The sequence below is a fragment of the Giraffa tippelskirchi genome, chromosome 3, assembly GCF_054371585.1.
Source record: "Giraffa tippelskirchi isolate mGirTip1 chromosome 3, T2T-mGirTip1v1.2.pri, whole genome shotgun sequence".
Lineage (NCBI taxonomy): Eukaryota > Metazoa > Chordata > Mammalia > Artiodactyla > Giraffidae > Giraffa > Giraffa tippelskirchi.
Window position 1 is genome coordinate 2118319 of NC_137277.1, and position 20748 is coordinate 2139066.

Consider the following 20748-nt stretch of genomic DNA (forward strand, 5'->3'; position numbering starts at 1 on the left):
GAGCAAGAATGTTCACTATAGTGTTTTGAGGATAGTGAAAAAACTGAAAACAAACTGAATGTCCTATACTAGCGCGTGAGTTAAGTAAGTCATGGTATCCATAGAAGGGAATGCTACTTAAACTCTATTCAGCTAGTAGCCTGTTGTTATTGTTCAGTCCCTGAGCCGTGTCCTACTCTTTGCGACCCCATGAACTGCAGCACGCCAGGCTTCCCTGTCCTTCACTATAGACAAGTTATTTCAAGGGCATGTTTTCAAAGTTCCAGTGGTCGCAGGAACCAGCTGCCTAGGGAGGAGAAAGACAAGAGGGACGGCTACCATCTTTACTTCCTGAAGAGCAACTCCAATGGGTTGTTTCATATATTTTTACATCTATTGATGATCGATGTTTTGAAATTTTTTAAGGTTCTGCTACTTTTAAACCATATGACCCAGCAATCCCACTGCTAGGCATACACACCGAGGAAACCAGAATTGAAAGAGACGCGTGTACCCCAGTGTTCATCGCAGCACTGTTTACAATAGCCAGGACATGGAAGCAACCTAGATGTCCATCAGCAGACGAATGGATAAGGAAGCTGTGGTACATATACACAATGGAATATTACTCAGCCATTAAAAAAAATACATTTGAATCGGTTCTACTGAGATGGATGAAACTGGAGCCCATTATACAGAGTGAAGTAAGCCAGAAAGAAAAACAACAATACAGTATACTAATGCATATATATGGAATTTGAAAGATGGTAACGATAACCCTATATGCGAGACAGAATAAGAGACACAGATGCATGGAACAATTTTATGGACTCTGAGGGAGAAGGTGAGGGTGGGACGTTCTGGGAGAATAGCATTGAAACATGTATATTATATGTGAAACAGAACACCATTCCATGTTCGATGCATGTGACAAGGGCTCAGGGCTGGGGCGATGGGATGACCCAGAGGGATGGGATGGGGAGGGAGGTGGGTGGGGGTCCAGGAGGGGGAACACATGTAAACCCATGGCTGATTCATGTCAATGTATGGCAAAAACTATTACAATATTGTAAAGTAATTAGCCCCCAACTAAAATAAATAAATTTATAAAAAATAAAAATAAAAAAATATAAAAAAATATAGAACAAATCCTTGCAGAGTTGGAACTGTTTAGACATATTGATGAGGGCAAAATTGGTTCGTACTGGGCTCTGAAAATTGAAATGAGATATTTAAAAATACTTTAACGTGTCTTTGGCTATAATTTAAAAAAGAAACTACAGGTCTAGATCGTATTGGATAAAAATAAACTTCAACTGTCAGGAAGAAATACATGTGGGAGTCTTTCCATTTATCCATCTTAAATGCATAATATGAGGAAACATTTTTAAAAGATGCAGAAGGGAATGTGAATAATAACAACAGTTTTCATCAACTAGAAAAAAACCCAACATGTTTACACAAGTACATTAAATTCTCAAAGGAAAGACATACTCTCAAAGGAAGAAGTAAAATTGAGCTAAGGGATATGCATTTGTTAGAAAATAAATGTAACGTAAGCAAAGTAGACTGAGAACTCTCAACCTTGGGAGGGTTGACGGCTCTTCCTTTTTTAGCTGTTAAGGCTTCTGTCTCTTCTAAAAATATACTCCTCCTAAAAATAATTATCCATAACAGCAAGCTGTCCTCTATGAAATGTCACCACTAACTTTGATGCTTGCTTAAACGTTTGTCATAGAAAAATATATTTGTGAGAATACTCAGTTTCAAATATGTCAGTTCACTAGAAATTATAAACTATGGTTATTGCAGGATACTGACTTGTGGCTCAGATGGTAAAGAATCTGCCTGCAGTGCAGGAGACTCAGGTTCAATCCCTGAGTCGGGAAGATGCCCTAGAGAAGGGAATGGCAACCCACTCCAGTGTTCTTGCCTGGGGAATTCCATGGACAGAGGAGCTTGGTGGGCTACAGTCGGTGGGATCACAAAGAGTCAGACACAACTTAGCAACTTAACAACAACAACAACAACAAAGGTGTTATTTGTCTTATGTTAATCTTGCCAATACATATAAACTATGAATATTCCTTGACTAGCGTAAAAATTTATCATTTTAAGTCTAGACATTCTTTCCTTATAGTGCAAATACAATAAAATATTGCTAATAGCAAAGTCATCTTTAAAAATGGAGTGGCATTTTCCTGTGTATGCTTCCATTTTTGTGGATAAGTAGGTCCAAGAAACACCTGGAAGGATTTTACATCCAGTTCCTAATCGTGGTGAAGTTCCAGGTAGTGGAAGTAGGCTGCTTGTATTTTTTTCTGTTTTGCTTATCTATAATCTGTAATTTTTTACACTGAACTTTCTCCATTTTTTTAATAATAAAGAAGTCAATGAAACAATGAAATTTTTCTTTACCTTTCAATACTTCCACTTTTCCAGTCTTTTCTTTATATACTTTTTTAACATTTCTGAATCTGAAATGAAAAAAAAAAAAGGGTGCTTAGGTAGCCAATAGACGAGTAAAACTTGTACCGATGATGAATAACTTGAGCTATGGAGAGGCAGCCAACTTTATGTGAAAAAAGATGACATAACAGTCTACTCAGAAAGACCAAGACTTATTTCGGACTAAACGCTTCCCCTGAGAGGGAAAATTAAAGAGCCCCTTGAGAAAGTTACAGTTAGGGTGAGAGAGGAGCCTGGTGGGCTACAGTCCATGGGGCTGCAAAGAGTCAGATACAACTGAGCGACGGAGCGTGCACCGCTGGTCCAGTGGATAAGACTCCAGGTTCCCAATGCAGGGGGCCTGGGTTCCATCCCTGGTCCGCGAACTGGATCCCACATGCCACAGCCGTAGATCCCACATGCATCAAAGATCAGAAAAACCCCGCGTGCCACAACCAAGACCCAACGCAGCCAAAGAAACATGTGTGTGTGTTCAGTCCTGTCCGATCTTTGCAGCCCCATGGACTATAGCCTGCCAGGCTCCTGTGCCCATGTAATTCTCCAGGCAAGAATACTGGATGGGTTGCCATTTCCTTCTCCGGAGGACCTTCCCGACCCAGGGATTAAACCCGCGTCCCTTTTATCACCTGCACTGGCAGATTCTTTAGCACTGCGTCACCTGGGATTGCCTCGTCAAATACACACACACACACACACACACACACACACACACACACACATACTTCTAGATCAATGATCACCAAGCTTGAATACACGCTAAAATGTCAAAGGAAAGAGATACAGGGCAAAGCAAGAATCAAGCTCAGACAGATGAGCGATGTCAGGGCCACAGGAGACCATGTACGATGCATCCTTGCGTTCAGAGGGCAACTTCACCCTCCTTTCTGACCCTGAATTAGAATAAAGGTAAGGACGTTGATCAACCAGGATGCAGGTGGTGGGTAGGGTAGAGCAAAGAGTCTGGAGATTTAAAAGAAAAGGCTTCAAAGCTGCTGAATCCAAGAGTATATCTTATTTCTGCCTTTCTGTGTATAGTGGGACCCCATAGGCATGGAACTTCAGGATTTTATTTTAACACATAAACTTCCACTTGGGAGTGGCTGGTTGTCTTTGGATTTTAAGAAGACAACCACGATGTTTGGAGCAGACACGCTGATTCCAAATTCCTTACTTCTTCCATTTGACAGTAGGAGCCAGTCGAAAGTACAGAGGAAAGGATTCAGAGATCCTGAGACCAGCAAAAACACAGAGGCCGGGGCGGGCAGACGGAAGCAGGGGGAGACTAGACAGAGGGTGCAGCGGCGACATTGCACGGTGCTAAGCAAACGGGACTTTCACTATCGTAGGAGACACTGTAGGTGATGGCAGTGGAGGAGCTCAAAGTGACATTTACAAATTTGTTCTTCAATATCTTGCTTCAGGTTCACCTCGCTGCCACTGGTTAATATTTCATTTACTTTGGCCGCTATGGAAAACAGTATGGAAAGTGAAAGTGAAGTCATTCAGTCGTGTCCGACTCTTTGTGACCCCATGGACTGTAGCCTGCCAGGCTCCTCTGTCCATGGGATTTCCCAGGCAAGAATACTGAAGTGGATTGCCATTTCCTTCTCCAGGGGATCTTCCCGACCCAGGGATTGAACCCAGGTCTCCCGCATTGCAGGCAGACTCTTTACCGTCTGAGCCACCAGGGAAGCCCTAAACAGTATGGAGATGCCTCAATAAACTAAAAATAGTGTTGCCGTATGATCCAGTAATCCCATTCCTGGGCATATATCCGGAGAAAACTCTAATCCAAAAGGATATATGCACCCCAGTGTTCACAGCAGCACTGTTTACAACAGGCAAGCCGTGGAAGCAGCCTCGGTGTCCATCGACAGGTGAGTGGATGAAGCCACTGTGGTACGTGTACACATGGAATATTACTTGTCCATAAGAGAGAATGAAATGACTGCCATCTGCAGCAACAAGGATGCAGCTAGAGACGATCATACTGAGTGCAGTAAGTCAGGAACAGAAAGACAAATACCATACGGCATCACTTAGGTGTGGAATCCAAGATACGACACAAACGAACAAACCCGCCAAACAGGAACAGACTTGTGGTTGCCAAGGAGGCAGGGTGGGAAGGCCTGGGAGTTTGGGGTTAGCAGAGGCAAACTGTTACAAACAGGACGGATAAACAGCAAGGTCCCCCTATACAGAACAGGGGACTCTATTCAGTATCCTGTGATAATCCACAGTGGAACAGAATATACAACTGAGCCACCTGACTGTGCGGCAGAAATCAATAGGACATTATAAACCAGCTATACTTCAATAGAACTTTAATAAGTTCATTTTCTCGCACCCACGTATCAGTATATGTGTGATCACCTGATGGCTTCTCTTCCTTGGAATTCTGGAGCTATGGGCTCACAGGAATCATCAGAGGGGAGCTCAGGGTCTGTGTCTTCCTCAGCGACATCACTACCAGTCCTTCGGTGTTGGAAACAAGATGATGAGTTCAGGAAAAATAATGGCGAATAATGGGACTCATTTCCATCTAATTAATCAAGAGGTGATAAAACATTTGTTCAGTACATGAAAACAATGAGCACATAAGCCTTGTTTAGAACAGTGCAGAATGTCTTGGACTTTTGAGTATCATAACTAAATTTTTTGCTTTCTAACTCCGTATTAACGAGAAGAAATCTTGAGAGTGAAGGAAACAATGAAAATTTAAAAGAAAAGACATATTATTACAAAAGGTAAACAATACAATAGAGCTCTTGATAAGGTATAAATTAAAGACTTGAATACATTGCTTTCTAAAATGTGTTCAGAATAATGATTAAAGCACATATTGAGTGGGAAAAGCCTTAACACGGCACATAAAAATAATTTTAAACATGTTTGTGAACTTAAGAAATCATGTGACTCAACAGTATGATTGAGCAAAATACTTAAATCTATATGGTACATTAATAAAAAGTACATGGAGAAATTAATTTGTTGAGGATGAACATATGGTCACTCTCTAGATTTTAAAAAATGGAGTAGTATTTGTTACTAAGGGTCTTCAGATATTAACCAGAAGTGATAAAGAGACAGATATACATACAAATAAATACACAGGAATATATAGAACAAATTTAAATCCAGTCAAAGTGGAAGAAACATAAAAAATAAAATATATAAATAGGATCATGCAAGGGAAAAAAGCATGCTGAGTCAAGCATGTGTGTAGGAATTCTAGACTTATGTGAAATTTTTAGTTGTTTTCAAGATAAGGAAAATGTAACTGGGTAGTAAAGTGAAGTCGCTCAGTCGTGTCTGACACTTTGTGACCCCGTGGACTATAGCCTGCCAGGTTCCTCCACCCATGGGATTTTCCAGGCAAGCATAGTGGAGTGGGGTGCCATGCCCTCCTCCAGGGGATCACTCCTGTAAATATGAGCGATGTGTGACAAAGGTCAGGAGGCATTTTCACTGTGCAATGTCCCTGCGCTAACCAAACCATCTGAGGAAGTGATTTATTTTCACCTGTCCTGATACAAACCCTAAATTTCATTCTTTGAAAACACTTTCAGTGATCTTTGACAAGAGTAACATTATTTAAAATATACTTATAATATGCATTCAAATGATCATCACTGCATATTTATAATGTGTATCACTATGTCACATTCAGAAGAATAACTATTTTTAGGTAGCAATTCCTTTAGACCGTTAAAGCTATGAAGCAGAGAGAAAGAAATCATTCAGTCTGTGATGGGAAATGCTTGTCATTTCTTATTTCTTAAAATAGACTTATATAACTTTAAGAAAAACATCTTCAGTGTGATCAGTACCAGTAGAGGTCAGGAAAAAAACCATAATTACTTACAGGGCAGGATTTTGTCAAAGTATAATGCCAACACCAAGTATAAAAGGGCATCAAAAGTCAATATGGAAAAAATTGCTATCATTATATATGAGTCTCCAGAAGCGTCAGGAAAAATGACACCATTCATCGTATAATCCAGGTGGATAATCTAAGATTCAAACAAAAATAATAATAAATACTTAAAAATAATTCAGTGTAGCAGAACTACCACTTTATCAAGCAGTTTTTCTAAGAAGCCCTCATAATGAAGTTCTTAGGGAAACTTTCTATTTTACAGCAATCAAAGCAATATTAGAAGGGAACACTGATTTTTAAAAATATAATGTTTTAACAATAGGAATTTAAGTTGTAATTCTTTTTCAAGAGAGTCTTTTCTAGGTTCTTAGAAATGATGACAGTGTTAGAATTAACGCTGATCTCACCTGGTTAATTCCAGCACTGAAGGCAAAGGGGCTACAGATACTGAAAATCCACTTCAAAGGTGAAGGCAGCTGTTGGTAAAACGCAGTGAATCCCACACCCCCCCAGAAGAGGGTGAGGAGAAACAGAACCAAACTGGTGAGGGTGGTTTTCTTCAGCAGCACAGTCATCAGGAACGCCAAGGCGATCTGAAACCGAGACAAGACGCTGCACAGACGGGCGGGCTGCGGTACCGCCTCAAAATAAGGACCTCCGTATCATAACAGAAGCATCTATCACAGACACAGAGGTGAACAACATCAAGGGATAATTACGCTCAGTCCTTCTCTCAGCCTCCTTGTAAGGAGAATCTCAGTTTGCCGACTTAAATGTTGGGCTTGAAAGGCTGCAGGGAGAGCTGTTAAGTCCTGTTCCAACTCTCTGCGACCCCGTGGACTGTAGCCCGCCAGGCTCCTCTGTCCATGGGATTCTCCAGGCAAGAACACTGGAGTGGGTTGCCATGCCCTCCTCCAAGGGATCTTTCCAACCCAGGGATCGAACCCATGTCTCCTGCACTGGCAGGCAGGTTCTTAACCACTTATCTACTTGGAAAGCCTGCAGGGAGAGCTGAGAAAAGGGTAAAAGTTCAGCCTTCGAAAGAGGGAAAGAAATTAAATTAACATATTAACAAAGAGCATCTACTGTGTTTTGGAGAAAAACCCCTGGGAGATGGGAGAAGTCAGAGGAGCCAGTTCAGAGAAGGAAGAGAGGGTGACGTGGGCAGTCAGACCAGGGTGGGGTGTTACAAGCAGATGAGATGTGAAAAGCTACCATCCGACTGGGACCCTTTGGGGAAAAAAGGGTGGGTCCAGCCCTTAAGAACATTCTCATCAATCTATAAAAATGTTAGGCATTTTTAGAGTCAAAATAATTTCCTTTCTTTTTGATGCACCATTTCATTAATTCAGACCTTTATGCAAAAAAAAAGAGTTTCAATTTTATTTAGGTTACATCATTTTCTCATACTCATAAAGACTTCTCAAGCAAACACACACATATACACACACACATGGAAGAAGTGGCTATAGTAGCCAGCTCAGACATTAATTTTTGTTACATATAACCAAGAGCGAAAGCAGAGACGATGGTAGCAAATGTACGAACTTACCAAGGATAAGCCATACAAGAAAAACAGAGTAAATATGACTGTGAAGCCCGTCAGGATGATAATCTCAGTAGATGTTATGATGACTGCGATGATTATGGAAGTAACAAAGATGAAGCCAGCATAGATTAAACCCCAGGAGAGCCTAAAGAAAGACAAACAATATTTCAGTTGTTTTAACTTTATTATGAAATATTTAAAACATACAAAATTACTTAAAAAATAACACAATGGCTACCTTTGTACCTGTCACCTATTAACAGATCCTTGCTCCTTGGAAGAAAAGCTATGACAAACCTAGACAGAATATTAAAGAGCAAGGGCGTCACTTTGCCAACAGAGGTCCGTCTAGCCAAAGCTATGGTTTTCCCAGGAGTCACATATGGATGTGAGAGTTGAACCATAAAGAAGACTGAGTGCTGAAGAATTAATGCTTTTGAGCTGTGGAGCTGGCAAAGAGTCTTGAGAGTCCCTTGGACTGCAAGGAGATCCAACCAGTCCATCCTAAAGGAAATCAGTCTTGAATATTCATTGCAAGGACTGATGCTGAAGCTGAAAGTCCAATACTTTGGCCACCTCATGCGAAGAACTGACTCCTTGGAAAAGACTCTGATGCTGGGAAAGATTGAAGGCGGGAGGAGAAGGGGTGACAGAGGATGAGATAATTGGATAGCATCACCGACTCAGTGGACATGAGTTTGAGCAAATTCCTGGAGAGAGTGAAGGACAGAGAAGCCTGGCATGCTGCAGTCCATAGGATGGAAAAGAGTCAGACGCAACTTAGCAACTGAACAGCAACAAACTGAAATATTACAGTGGCTGTGCTGGTGTCATGAAACATACTGACTCAGTGTTCATATTGTGTAAATAATATGGACGAGAGTAAATAGTGTCACCTTGCACGTGTTCTTTTGCAACTTGCCTTTATTCACAGCATGTAAAGTTTACACACTGCTGTATAATACTTCACTGTGTGAATACAGCTCAGTGCTCTCCTGTCCATGGCCATATAGGTTGTTTCCAGGCCTTCTTTCTAACGCAATGTTGCTAAGAATATTCTTGTACTTTGCCTTTTTTGGGCAAAGTGCACACAGTTTTTCTTTAAGGTGAAATTGCTAAATTCCGGGAGATAAGCATTTTGTGTTTTCAGCTTTATTATATGTCACCAAAGGGTCCTCATTATAAAATTGGAGGGAAACAACAGCTGCTATCCACCCAGTGACTGTGGGGTTACTGGGGGCCAGCCCGTGACGCGGTCACTCCTGAGCACCGCCGCCGGCAGCAGCCCCGCCTGCCCTGGGATCTCGTAACCGCGCTGAGCCCAGTGTGTTCTTGCTGCTCCTGTTCCGCATTTCTTTCTGAAAAGTGATACAGATGACGATGGGCTTCCCAGGTGGCTCAGTGGCAAAGAATCTGCCTGCAACGCAGGAGACGTGGGTTCTACTCTGGGTCTGGAAGGTCCCCTGGAGAAGGGAATGGCAACCCACTCCAGGATTCTTGCCTGGAGAATCCCATGGACAGAGGAGCCTGGTGGGCTACAGTCTGTGGGGTCGCCAAGAGTTGGACAGGAGTGAGCATAGATACTGGCCACCCCCTTACGTGTTCACACTGTTTTGCTTTAGATGTGCTCGTGTTCACATGTTTATGAACTGGGTGTTAGAAACAGCGGTCAGTCTCAGATCGAGGAAATCTGGAGAGTGTTTCAGCCCAAGCTTCTCATTTTACAGATGAGTAAATGGCAGTTCCTCTTCCTGGGGAAGGGTCCCACTCCAGGTTGCCACAGGAAATCAATAACAGAACTGGGAGACCAGCTGCAGGCTTTCAGTCAGTTCAGAGCTCTTTCTTGTACATGAAATTGCCTAATAAGAAACAGCTGGAGAAAACAGTGACATTATTAAAATCAGGAATTTGCATGAATATGTCCCAATAGAACATGTTTCACTTCACTCCAGTTCAGTCGCTCAGTCGTGTCCGACTCTTTGCGACCCCATGGACTGCAGCACGCCAGGCCTCCCTGTCCATCACCAACTCCCGGAGTCCACCCAAATCCATGTCCATTGAGTCAGTGATGCCATCCAACCATCTCATCCTCTGTCATCTCCTTCTCCTCCTGCCCCCAATCCTTCACAGCATTAGGGTCTTTTCCAACGAGTCAACTCTTCGCATGAGGTGGCCAAAGTATTGGAGTTTCAGCTTCAGCATCAGTCCTTCCAATGAACACCCAGGACTGATCTCCTTTAGGATGGACTGGTTGGATCTCCTTGCAGTCCAAGGGACGCTCAAGAGTCTTCCCCAACACCACAGTTCAAAAGCATCAATTCTTCTGTGCTCAGCTTTCTTTATAGTCCAACTCTCACATCCATACATGACCACTGGAAAAACCATAGCCTTGACTAGATGGACCTTTGTTGACAAAGTAATTTCTCTGGTTTTCAATATGCTGTCTAGGTTGGTCATAACTTTCCTTCCAAGGAGTAAGCATCTTTTAATTTCATGGCTGCAATCACCATCTGCAGTGATTTTGGAGCCCAGAAAAATAAAGTCAGCCACTGTTTCCACTGTTTCCCCACCTATCTCCCATGAAGTGATGGGACTGGATGCCATGATCTTAGTTTTCTGAATGTTGAGCTTTAAGCCAACTTTTTCACACTCTCCTTTCACTTTCATCAAGACGCTCTTTAGTTCTTCTTCACTTTCTGCCATAAGGGTGGTGTCATCTGCATATCTGAGGTTATTGATATTTCTCCCGGCAATCTTGATTCCAGCTTGTGTTTCTTCCAGCCCAGCATTTCTCATGATGTACTCTGCACATAAGTTAAATAAGCAGGGTGACAATATACAGCTTTGACGTACTCCTTTTCCTATTTGGAACCAGTCTGTTGTTCCATGTCCAGTTCTAACTGTTGCTTCCTGACCTGCATACAGGTTTCTCAAGAGAAAGGTCAGGTGGTCTGGTATTCCCATCTCTTTCAGAATTTTCCACAGTTTATTGTGATCCACACAGTCAAAGGCTTTGGCATAGTCAATAAAGCAGAAATAGATGTTTTTTCTGGAACTCTCTTGCTTTTTCGATGATCCAGGGGATGTTGGCGATTTGGTCTCTGGTTCCTCTGCCTTTTCTAAAAACAGCTTGAACATCTGGAAGTTCATGGTTGGAGAATTTTGAGCATTACTTTACTAGCGTGTGAGATGAGTGCAATTGTGCGGTAGTTTGAGCATTCTTTGGCATTGCCTTTCTTTGGGATTGGAATGAAAACTGACCTTTTCCAGTCCTGTAGTCACTGCTGAGTTTTCCAAATTTGCTGGCATATCGAGTGCAGCACTTTCACAGCATCATCTTTTAGGATTTGAAATAGCTCAACTGGAATTCCATCACCTCCACTAGCTTTGTTTGTAGTGATGCTTCCTAAGGCCCACTTGACTTCACATTCCAGGATGTCTGGCTCTAGGTGAGGGATCACACCATCGTGATTATCTGGGTTGTGAAGATCTTTTTTGTTCAGTTCTTCTGTGTATTCTTGCCACCTCTTCTTAATATCTTCTGCTTCTGTTAGGTCCATACCATTTCTGTCCTTTACTGAGCCCATCTTTGCATGAAATGTTCCCTTGGTATCTCTAATTTTCTTGAAGAGATCTCTAGTCTTTCCCATTCTGTTGTTTTCCTCTATTTCTTTGCACTGATCGCTGAAGAAGGCTTTCTTATCTCTCCTTGCTACTCTTTGGAACTCTGCATTCAAATGGGTATATCTTTCCTTTTCTCCTTTGCTTTTCACTTCTCTTCTTTTCACAGCTATTTGTCAGGCCTCCTTAGACAGCCATTTTGCTTTTTTGCATTTCTTTTTCTTGGGGACGGTCTTGATTCCTGTCTCCTGTACAATGGCACGAACCTCTGTCCATAGTTGATCAGGCACTCTGTGTATCAGAGCATGTTTAATTACTGCTTATTTGACTTGTTTTTAAACTTTTATGTCATTACAAGGATTCGGACTGTGCTAGACTGGCAGCATTTTTGGAGAAGCATGCCGCATTCTACAGAATTCACTTCCTGAGTATAGAAGGGAACTGCTCTAGGTAGGAACTGAAAAGCCATAGGGTGTGGGGACTATGAAGCGAGGAAGTAAAACCTTTCTAGAAAAGGAATCTATAGCAGGGAGTTGTGGGTGGAGTTGAGAGGGATGTTAATAAATCTATGAAAAACTTCATGATAAAGCAATTTCAGACATCACTAGAATATTGACCGCATTTCACATTTATTGCCTTAATAAAAAAAAAAGTGGGAGTGTTGTAAAACTTATTACCAGTAGACATTGTGCTCTTACTAAGAACGTGTCGGATTTTTCTTTTCCTTCTTAGTTTTAAGAACATATATCCATTTTGCTAAATTTTAGGTTACATGCACACTAAGAAGCATTTACCCTGAGAATGAATCCACATCAAAATAACCAGCACTTTCCTGGTTTTAATCTGAGTTGGCTTGTGCCTACCTGTCCTAAAGTGGCTGCAGGGATACTGCCATTTGTACAGAGCTCCTCTCTCTCTTTCCTCCTGACAAGCGCCATCTACTCCTTTGTATTTCCCAAGGTTTCACTGAACAAACATTACTTTCCTTTTTTAAATTTCAAGACCCACTTTCCGCTTTTACTATTTCATGATTCAGTTATATTAGAATTAAAACTCTTACTGTTAATAAAATACACTTTATAGGAAACTCTAAATTTCCTAGACCTTGATTTTATTTCAGGAAATAAGTGTCTTGTAAAGAACTGTTCAATAAGTAGTCCTTCATCCATTCCAGATAAGTACTATATACCCATAAACAGCATTTTGTTGCTATGAGGAGTATACAGAGAAATATCTCCCAGGATTCAACACTGAAAAATGCTAAGTTTCTTTTAGGGTAAAGCAAACAGATTATTTTTCTTTTTTTTCTTTTCCTAGACAGTATGAATTTTGTAACTGATACTATCACAGAATTCTCCAAGAGCCTTGGCTTCTTAGAGGTTTAGAGATTATATTCACTCAAGTCAAGTCATGTCTAGCTCTTCATGACCCCATGTACCACGCCAGGCTTCCCTGTCCTTCACCATCTCCCAGAGGGTGCTCAAACTCATGTCCATTGAGTTGGTGATGCCATCCAACCATCTCATCCTCTGTCATCCCTTCTCCTCCTGCCTTCAGTCTTTCCCATCATCAGAGTCTTTTCCAATGAGTCAGTTCTTCACATCAGGTGGCCAAAGAATTGGAGCTTCAGCTTTAGCATCAGTCCTTCCAATGAATATTCAGGACTGATCTCCTTTAGGATGGACTGGTTGGATCTCCTTGCTGTCCAAGGGATTTTCAAGAGTCTTCTCTAGCACCAGTTCAAAAGTATCAATTCTTGGGTGCTCAGCCTTCTTTATGGTCCAACTGTCACATCTGTACGTGAATACCAAAGAATCCATAGCTTTGACTATATGGACCTTTGTCGGCAAAGTGATGCCTCTGCTTTTTAATACACAGATTGTATGATTTGCATACTTATCTGTTAATCTTACCTACTCATTATTTTGCTAAACCTTTGTTTCTACTCCTCAATTATTATTTGTTATTATAATATATACACACATAGAGACATACATACATATATGATAACCATGTTGAAATATAAATTTTAAAATCACATTAAATCATTTGTGAAATGGGGTAAGATATGATATAAATATATCAATGTAAGAATCAAGAGCTCTTATCAAGTGCTTCCTACATGCCAGCCTCTGTACTGGGCACCTTTATAGGCAATCTCAACTCCAATATACGGCATTTAGTTGCTCAAAAAAAAAAATATCGTAGGTACTCAATCTCTGAACAGAAACTAGCCATTATAGGCTTACACTTTCTTCAACAGGAGGAAGTGGGAAGAAGCTAAGTGATAACCCTGGGTGGACCAGGCGGAAGGACACTGGAAAAGATGCTCAGCATCACTCGTTACTAGAGGAAGGCAAATCCAAACTATAACGAGGTATCACCTGCTACTGGTCAGAACAGCCATCACCAAAGCATCCACACACAGTGAAGGTTGAAAAGGGCGAGGAGAAAAGGGACCCCTCCTACCCTTCTCACAGGAGTGCCAGTCGGTGCTGCCACCACAGAGGGCAGCATGGAGATTCCTTTTAAACAACTAAAACCGGCACTGCCATAGGATCCCGCAATGCCACTCCTGGGCGCACAGCCAGAGAAAATGGAAAATGATCCATGCGTCCCCGTGTTCACTGCAGCGCTATTCACAGCATCCAGGAAATGGAAGCATCAGCAGAGGAACGGATGAAGAACGTGTGGCACATATACACAATGAAATATCACTCAGTTACACAAAAAGAAGGAAATCATGCCATTTGCAGCAACATGATGGACCTAGAGATTGTCATACTGAGTGAAGTAAGTCAGAGAGGGCAAGACAAAGATCATATGATATCGCTTATATGTGGAATCTAAAAACAAATGGTACAAATGAACTTATTTACAAAACAGAAAGAGTCACAGATGTAGAAAACAAACTTATAGTTACCAGAGGGGAAGGCAGATGTGGGGGAGAGAGAAACTGGGAGACTGGGATTGACATATACACACTATATATAAAATAGACAGCTAATAAGGACCCTCTGTATAGCACAGGAAACTCTACCCAAGACTCTATAATGACCTATATTGGAAAAGAATCTAAAAAAGAGTGGGTATGTGTCCATGTATAATTTGATGCACTGTGTGGTACCGCAGAGACTAATACAACACTAGATCAACTACACCCCAATAAAATTTTTTTAAAAATTAGACCACCTGGTCTGGTACACATCTTCATTTTGACACTGGGCCATTCTTTTTTATTCCCTGTGATCTTAATGGCACCTCTATCATAGCATTGGTTTAATATATGATGGCACAGAAAAAGGGCCCAGAAAATTATAGTCACTATCTTGCACAGCAAAATTTAATAAGAACTAAATTAAAAAGTCACAACAACACCAAAGTAGGCAATGCATCGAGTTTAAGTTGCAGTGTTCTAAAACAGCAGTACTTTCCCACTGCTTCGGAATTTCTCTGTTTATTCACTCGCGCTACTTGAATTAGTCACTCACCAGAAGGCTGAATCTCGCAGACCCATCGAGTTCATCAAATCCTTATATTTCTTCCTCTCTCTTGTAACATTGAGTGATAGGAAATATATAAATGGGGAGAAGTAAAGCAAGCAGTAAAAAATGAACATCTCGTTTTGAAGGTTCTCCTTAAAGATAAAGGGTAGCGTCTTCATATTTACAGCAGTAACTGACATCAACTCCTCCATCACATAGTGACTTGTTGTCATCTAAAGAAGAATTCAAATGCACAAATCGTTAAAGTATAGACACTGGTGAGATCTGAATGAGCTATGGAGCTTGTGCCCCGGTACATGTCCTGTTTTAAATACTGTTCTGTGGTTATGCAAGATGTTACTTTCAGGAGAAACTAGATGAAGAACGGGTGGGTCCCTCCCTGTATATTGTTTTTGAAACTTTCTAAAACTACTTGAAAATTTAAACTTAAAAAAAAATGTACTCCTTCACCTAAACGTCAATTTTAAACCATCTGGATACCCAGCTCATTATATAGACACATGAAGACCTGAGTAGATACCATCTTTTATCAAACCTTGATGCCTCTGGAATTATTAGGAATTTTCTTACTTGTATAATAGCAGCATTAATGGCAGCTTGTAAAGGCACGAATCCTCCTTTCCAGTATTTCTCCAGTGCACAGGAAAAGTCATTAATATTTGTACCCCGGCAGTAAGCTATAATCACACACAAAGAAAGCAGAACCAACATTACGGAAGGAAAAGTCACTAATATCTATACTCTAGCAATGAGCTAAGCAAATGGCACCCCACTCCAGTGTTCTTGCCTGAAGAATCCCACGGACGGAGGAGCCTGGTGGGCTACAGTCCATGGGGTCTCAAGAGTCAGGCACAACTGAGCAAAATGAGAAGGAGGGAGAGCAATGAGCTATAAGCTCAAAAAAATAAATAAATAAAAGGAAAAAGCAGAACCAACAGCACAGGAGTAAGGCAATTGGAAAATAAGATACAAGAATCCAAGAGAAAATGCTCTAGAGGAGCCTTCACCAGGCAGGACTTTTTTTGTTTTTTTAATTAATTTAGTTTAATTGGAGGCTAATTACTTTACAATATTGTAGTGGTTTTTTGCCATACATTCACATGAATCGGCCATGGGTGTACATGCAAACTAGTACAGCCACTATGGAGAACAGTGCGGCGATTCCTTAAAAAACTGGAAATAGAACTGCCATACGAGCCAGCAATCCTACTGCTGGGCATACACACCAAGGAAACCAGAATTGAAAGAGACGCGTGTACCCCAGTGTTCAACAGGCAGGACTTTTAACCACAGGAAAAAGGAGCAAATGCAAGTTCTAAATAAGGCGACTTTTACTCGTGGAAACCGTGGCATGCACAGGCTGTCTCAGAAAACGAAAAGAAGACGGAAGCGAACACTCTGCTTGGCCCATCCCGGGCACCTCGCTGTGCCTCGAGACGCCAAGGCGCTGCAGCACCCGAGCTGGCTTTGTGCCCAAACGCTCTCCCTGCAGGAGGGTCCGGCCCCCTCCTTCCTTTCCTGCTGGTCTCTCTGCAAAGGTAAACTCGTCCCACAGGCCTTTCCTGGCCACCAGAACGAGAACATCTCCACTCGGGTCTAGGGAACGCATGAAGTCTAAATCACAGTGTTCTGAAGCAGTAAGACTCCCCCTGCTTCAGAACTCCTCTGTTTATTCCCTTGCCCTGCTTGTAACAGTCACTCACCGGAAGGCTGAACCTTGCAGACCCACCATGGCAGTCAAATCCTACACTTGGCTCTCTCTTTTGTACCATTGAGTGATAGAAAATATATAAGTGGAGAGAAGTAAAGCAAGCAGTGAAAAATGAACAACTCACTTTGAAACATAACTAGTACATTTCACTCATTCTCCCTGAGGGGCTAAATCTAGAACGATCCCTCAGGCCTGGAAATCTAACCGCGTCTGCCCTGATCAAAGCGCCTCGATGCCTCTCCGCCGCCTCAGCCCTCGAGCAGCGCCAGCCTCCTCCGTCGCGTCCCCTTCTGTGCGCTCTGCCCACTTACACAGGACTGCACCTCTGCCACGTCGAATACCACATGCTCTCTCCCTCCCCAGCACCACAAACCCCTTTACTCTCTGGAAGGCAAAGTCCTTGGCTCCCCACACACGCCACGCCGTCCGGGGTTCACTGAACCATCACTTCTCCAGGCAGAGCTTGTCTCATCACAGGGCTTCTCGGGAGCCCCCGGTCTAAGTCCCCCAAGCACCTCTCCTCGCGCTGGTCATTAACTGCTCACTGGCGGCTGTCCTGCTGACCTTGGATGCTCGCCTGAGGCTGGGACGTCAGTCTCGATCACCTGTGTCCTTTCCAGCATGCACTTGGGAACTCACTACATATCTGCTGGATGACTCAGTGGGTTTTTGAGCGCCGTCCTCAAGGCAGCAGAGACAGCTGAGCTTGGAACAGGGTCAGCGGTGTGGGTCGTCCCTTCAATCGGGTGCTAGCGCAAGTGCCTCTGCCGCCCACCCCAGTCCTACTCCTTGTGCTAAAAACATGAAAAATGCAACAGCGACACTTTATATGGAAAGTCACCTGTGAAAAAATCCTCCTTCAAAATTGGAACGTAATATCTCCGATAAAATTTTAACTTATAAGAGAAAGAGTCATTAAAGATGACTCCCACACTGTATGAGAAAGTGTCTAGCATTATTTCATCCATGGATTTCTCATCTCGTACCCCAGTGATTCTTCTTCCTGTGAATTGTATGATAAAAAAAAAAAGGCATAGAGGACTGTTAGAGTTTCACCAAAACAGAAGGTGATATTCAACTTTGTCATCACCTATTTTCCGTTGGAATCAACTAAAATCATTCTATCCTTAAATTAAATTTATCCCAAAAGGCAAAAGAGAGGGATATTTTGTTGTCATTTTAGATTTTAAAATCAAGAGCTATGCATGAGAATTAACTGTTTCCCTTTAATAATGACGGGCACTAAGGCAAATTTTAGGTATATAAAACAATTATGCCAAGAAACAAGTATGTATTAGAGAATCGGGGTATGAAAATAGAGGTAACTGTAGCAGTTATTACGTGGTCAAAGGACTCTAGATTTTAGCTTTACTAAGCAAACATACTTCACATGTCTTTGCCTTATACAGGGACCAAGAGCGCAAAGTGACTTTAACAGCAAGCGATTTTACCTGCTCAAATCCAGGATTTAAGAGCAGATAACCAGACTGCACCCAGCTTCCCATGAGTGAAAAGCACATTTTGATTCTATCAGTTATGCAGAGGGCTCATGTAGAACGAAAGCCCTTCAGGACTTCCCTGGCAGTCCAGTGGTGAGGGCTCCATGCTTCCACTCAGGGGCATGGGCTTGACCCCTGGCTGGGAACTAAGATCCCTCAAGCTGCATGGTGTAGCCAAACAACCAAAAGGTAGAATGAAGGACTTTAAAGATGTTTACAAATTATACCATATGCAGACAGAATACCCTAGATTATTCACCCTTAATTTTCATAGTTCTGAAATTAATGTTATATAATAACCACATCTAATTTCTTTTATTTATATGTTTTTTCCTAAATTACAAATACTAATCATTATATTTCCATGTTAAAAACACCCACACTCACCAATAACATATTCCTCCTAGGCAGTACTCTGCAAATCTGAAATTATAAAACTATTCCTTTATTTAAATTCCAGTAGAAATGTAGGCCTCCCTGAAGCAGACCCTCATCAAGCCATAAGGATTTAAAGGCTAATAATTAAGGCTAAAGGAGAGAAAGAACTGACAAAGTTCTGCTATCTTGCTATCTAGATAATTAGCATCATAGTTAACCGTGACTTCAAATTAAAAACGCATGCATTTTATCCAAAACATAAAGAAGATGTGGAACATACATACAACGGAATGCTGATCAGCCAGAAAAAGAACGGATGCCCTTTGCAGCGACGTGGATGCAAACAGAGATGATCGTACTAAGTGAGCCAGAAAGAGAAGGACACACAGCATATGATATCGCTTATATGTGCAACATACAAACGGACACAGATGAACCTGTCTGTGACACAGAAACCTGCCAAGGAGGAAGGGGATGGGGGAGAGACAGACTGGGAGTTTGGGATTAAGAGACGCAAACTTGCACATGTAGGATGGATACACAGCAAGGCCCTGCTCTGCCGCTCTGTTCAAAGCCCTGTGATAAACCACAGTGGAGAAGAACAGGAGAAGGGAATGATGGCATGTGTGTAACAGAGCCACCGTGCCGTACAGCAGAGATGGGCACAACACTGTAAATCAACTGTGCTTCAATATAAAATAAAAGAAGAAAATCAGTAACGCTTTTTGGCCATTAGCACACCTACCTTTCATAACGGGAGCAAATGCCGTCTTGTTCATTATCTGCTGGGTCAGGTTGGAGACTGGTGTGTACAAAACATCCATAAAAGACCTATTATATTTATCTACCCTTCCCAGGTTCTGGGGAGGCATTCCAGGAAAACGGACATTTTCATTTAAATGTGAAAATATGCACATATAAACTGCTAAAAGTATCGGGAACCCCCATTCCTATATTAAAAAAGAGAGAAAACAGATTTAGATTGTATTCCCTTAAGGAGCTCAGTCAACGTAAGAGAACAATTGAAGACAAATTCCAATTTCACACTTAATTGGCTTCTCTCAGCTCTCACCCTTCAGAGCAAAGGGACTCAGTCAAAGATCGACACCATCATAGCTGACACACAGGTTACACTCTAACACTGGAACCAAACTTCCACGTTAAATCATGAACTACTGTGGAAGCCATTCGGGAGCCTACCAGGACACGGGCAGGTGGTTCCAGAGTCTATAAGACACAGGGCACCCCAGAAGGAGTTCAGGATGGCAAAGAGCAGCATTGGGTCAGCTGTCATATCCACGGGCATCCCTGTGGCTCAGTGGTAAAGAATCTGCCTGCCAGGGCAAGGAGATATGGGTTCGATCCCTGGGTTGGGAAGATCCCCTGGAGAAGGAAATGGCAACCCACTCCAGTACTCTTGCCTGGGAAATCTCACAGAGAGAGGAGGCTGGAGGGCTACAGTCCCTGGTGGGCGGGGGGGGGGGGGGGGGTTGCAAAGAGTCAGACTTGACTTAGCAACTAAACCATTACCACCACCGCCGTATCCATGAGAAGGGGCGGAGTGGTAGAGATTGTCTAGTGGCGCATCGGTATTTACCATCTCCTCCTGTTTGGCACGATGCTAGATGGCCTTCCCCGCCTCTGCAAAGTAAGTGGGACCAAATGCTTGAGTTCTGGCCAGTGGAACGTGGGCAGAGATCCGCACCGTTTCCAGGCCTGGTTAGTGGAGCCCTGAGCAAGCCTCCTTTCTCTCTGTCTCAGTCCTCGAGGCCTGAGGGTCCAGGGAGCGTCTCCAAAGTCTCGCGTATCAATGGCGGATTTGCTCCATGAAGGAGCCTGGGGCCCTGCGTGTCCCTCCACCGACCCAACCCGTGTCCCTTTCCCTGCCAACCTTACTTAGACTACGAAGAGTGACAAACGAACCTTTGCTGCGTTCAGCGATTGAGGTTCGGGGCTTTAATGCACACTGACAGTCCGTGGGGTCACTTGGTCATAATTCTTGGAAATAATCTCTGTATAGAAAATTTATGGCCTTGAAAATAAATGCCCCCAAGTAAAATTCCTCTATTTCTGCAGATGCTATGGCTGGTATTTCTTGACTCTAAATTTATTACCCATGATAGCAGCTGTAATAGTTGCTATGTGCTCAGTTGTGT

At 42.4% G+C, this 20748-nt stretch overlaps 1 protein-coding gene across 4 annotated transcripts in view; it reads right to left on the reverse strand.

The window, feature by feature from the left end:
- The window catches only part of ABCA6 (ATP binding cassette subfamily A member 6), a 64609-nt gene that overhangs the window by 38189 nt on the left and 5672 nt on the right, over window positions 1-20748 (reverse strand). For all 4 annotated transcript variants that reach the window (XR_014079759.1, XR_014079758.1, XM_081580856.1 and 1 more), the window contains exons 4-12: window positions 19338-19542; window positions 17557-17718; window positions 15575-15681; window positions 14990-15216; window positions 7881-8022; window positions 6736-6921; window positions 6314-6461; window positions 4822-4990; window positions 2398-2456 (exon numbers count right to left, since the gene is read on the reverse strand). Coding sequence is in view for 2 of the 4 variants with exons in the window: in XM_081580856.1 (XP_081436982.1) it covers window positions 2398-2456; window positions 4822-4990; window positions 6314-6461; window positions 6736-6921; window positions 7881-8022; window positions 14990-15216; window positions 15575-15681; window positions 17557-17718; window positions 19338-19542 (1405 nt within the window). In the remaining 2 variants the exon portion in view is untranslated. The remainder of the gene's footprint in view (window positions 1-2397; window positions 2457-4821; window positions 4991-6313; window positions 6462-6735; window positions 6922-7880; window positions 8023-14989; window positions 15217-15574; window positions 15682-17556; window positions 17719-19337; window positions 19543-20748) is intronic.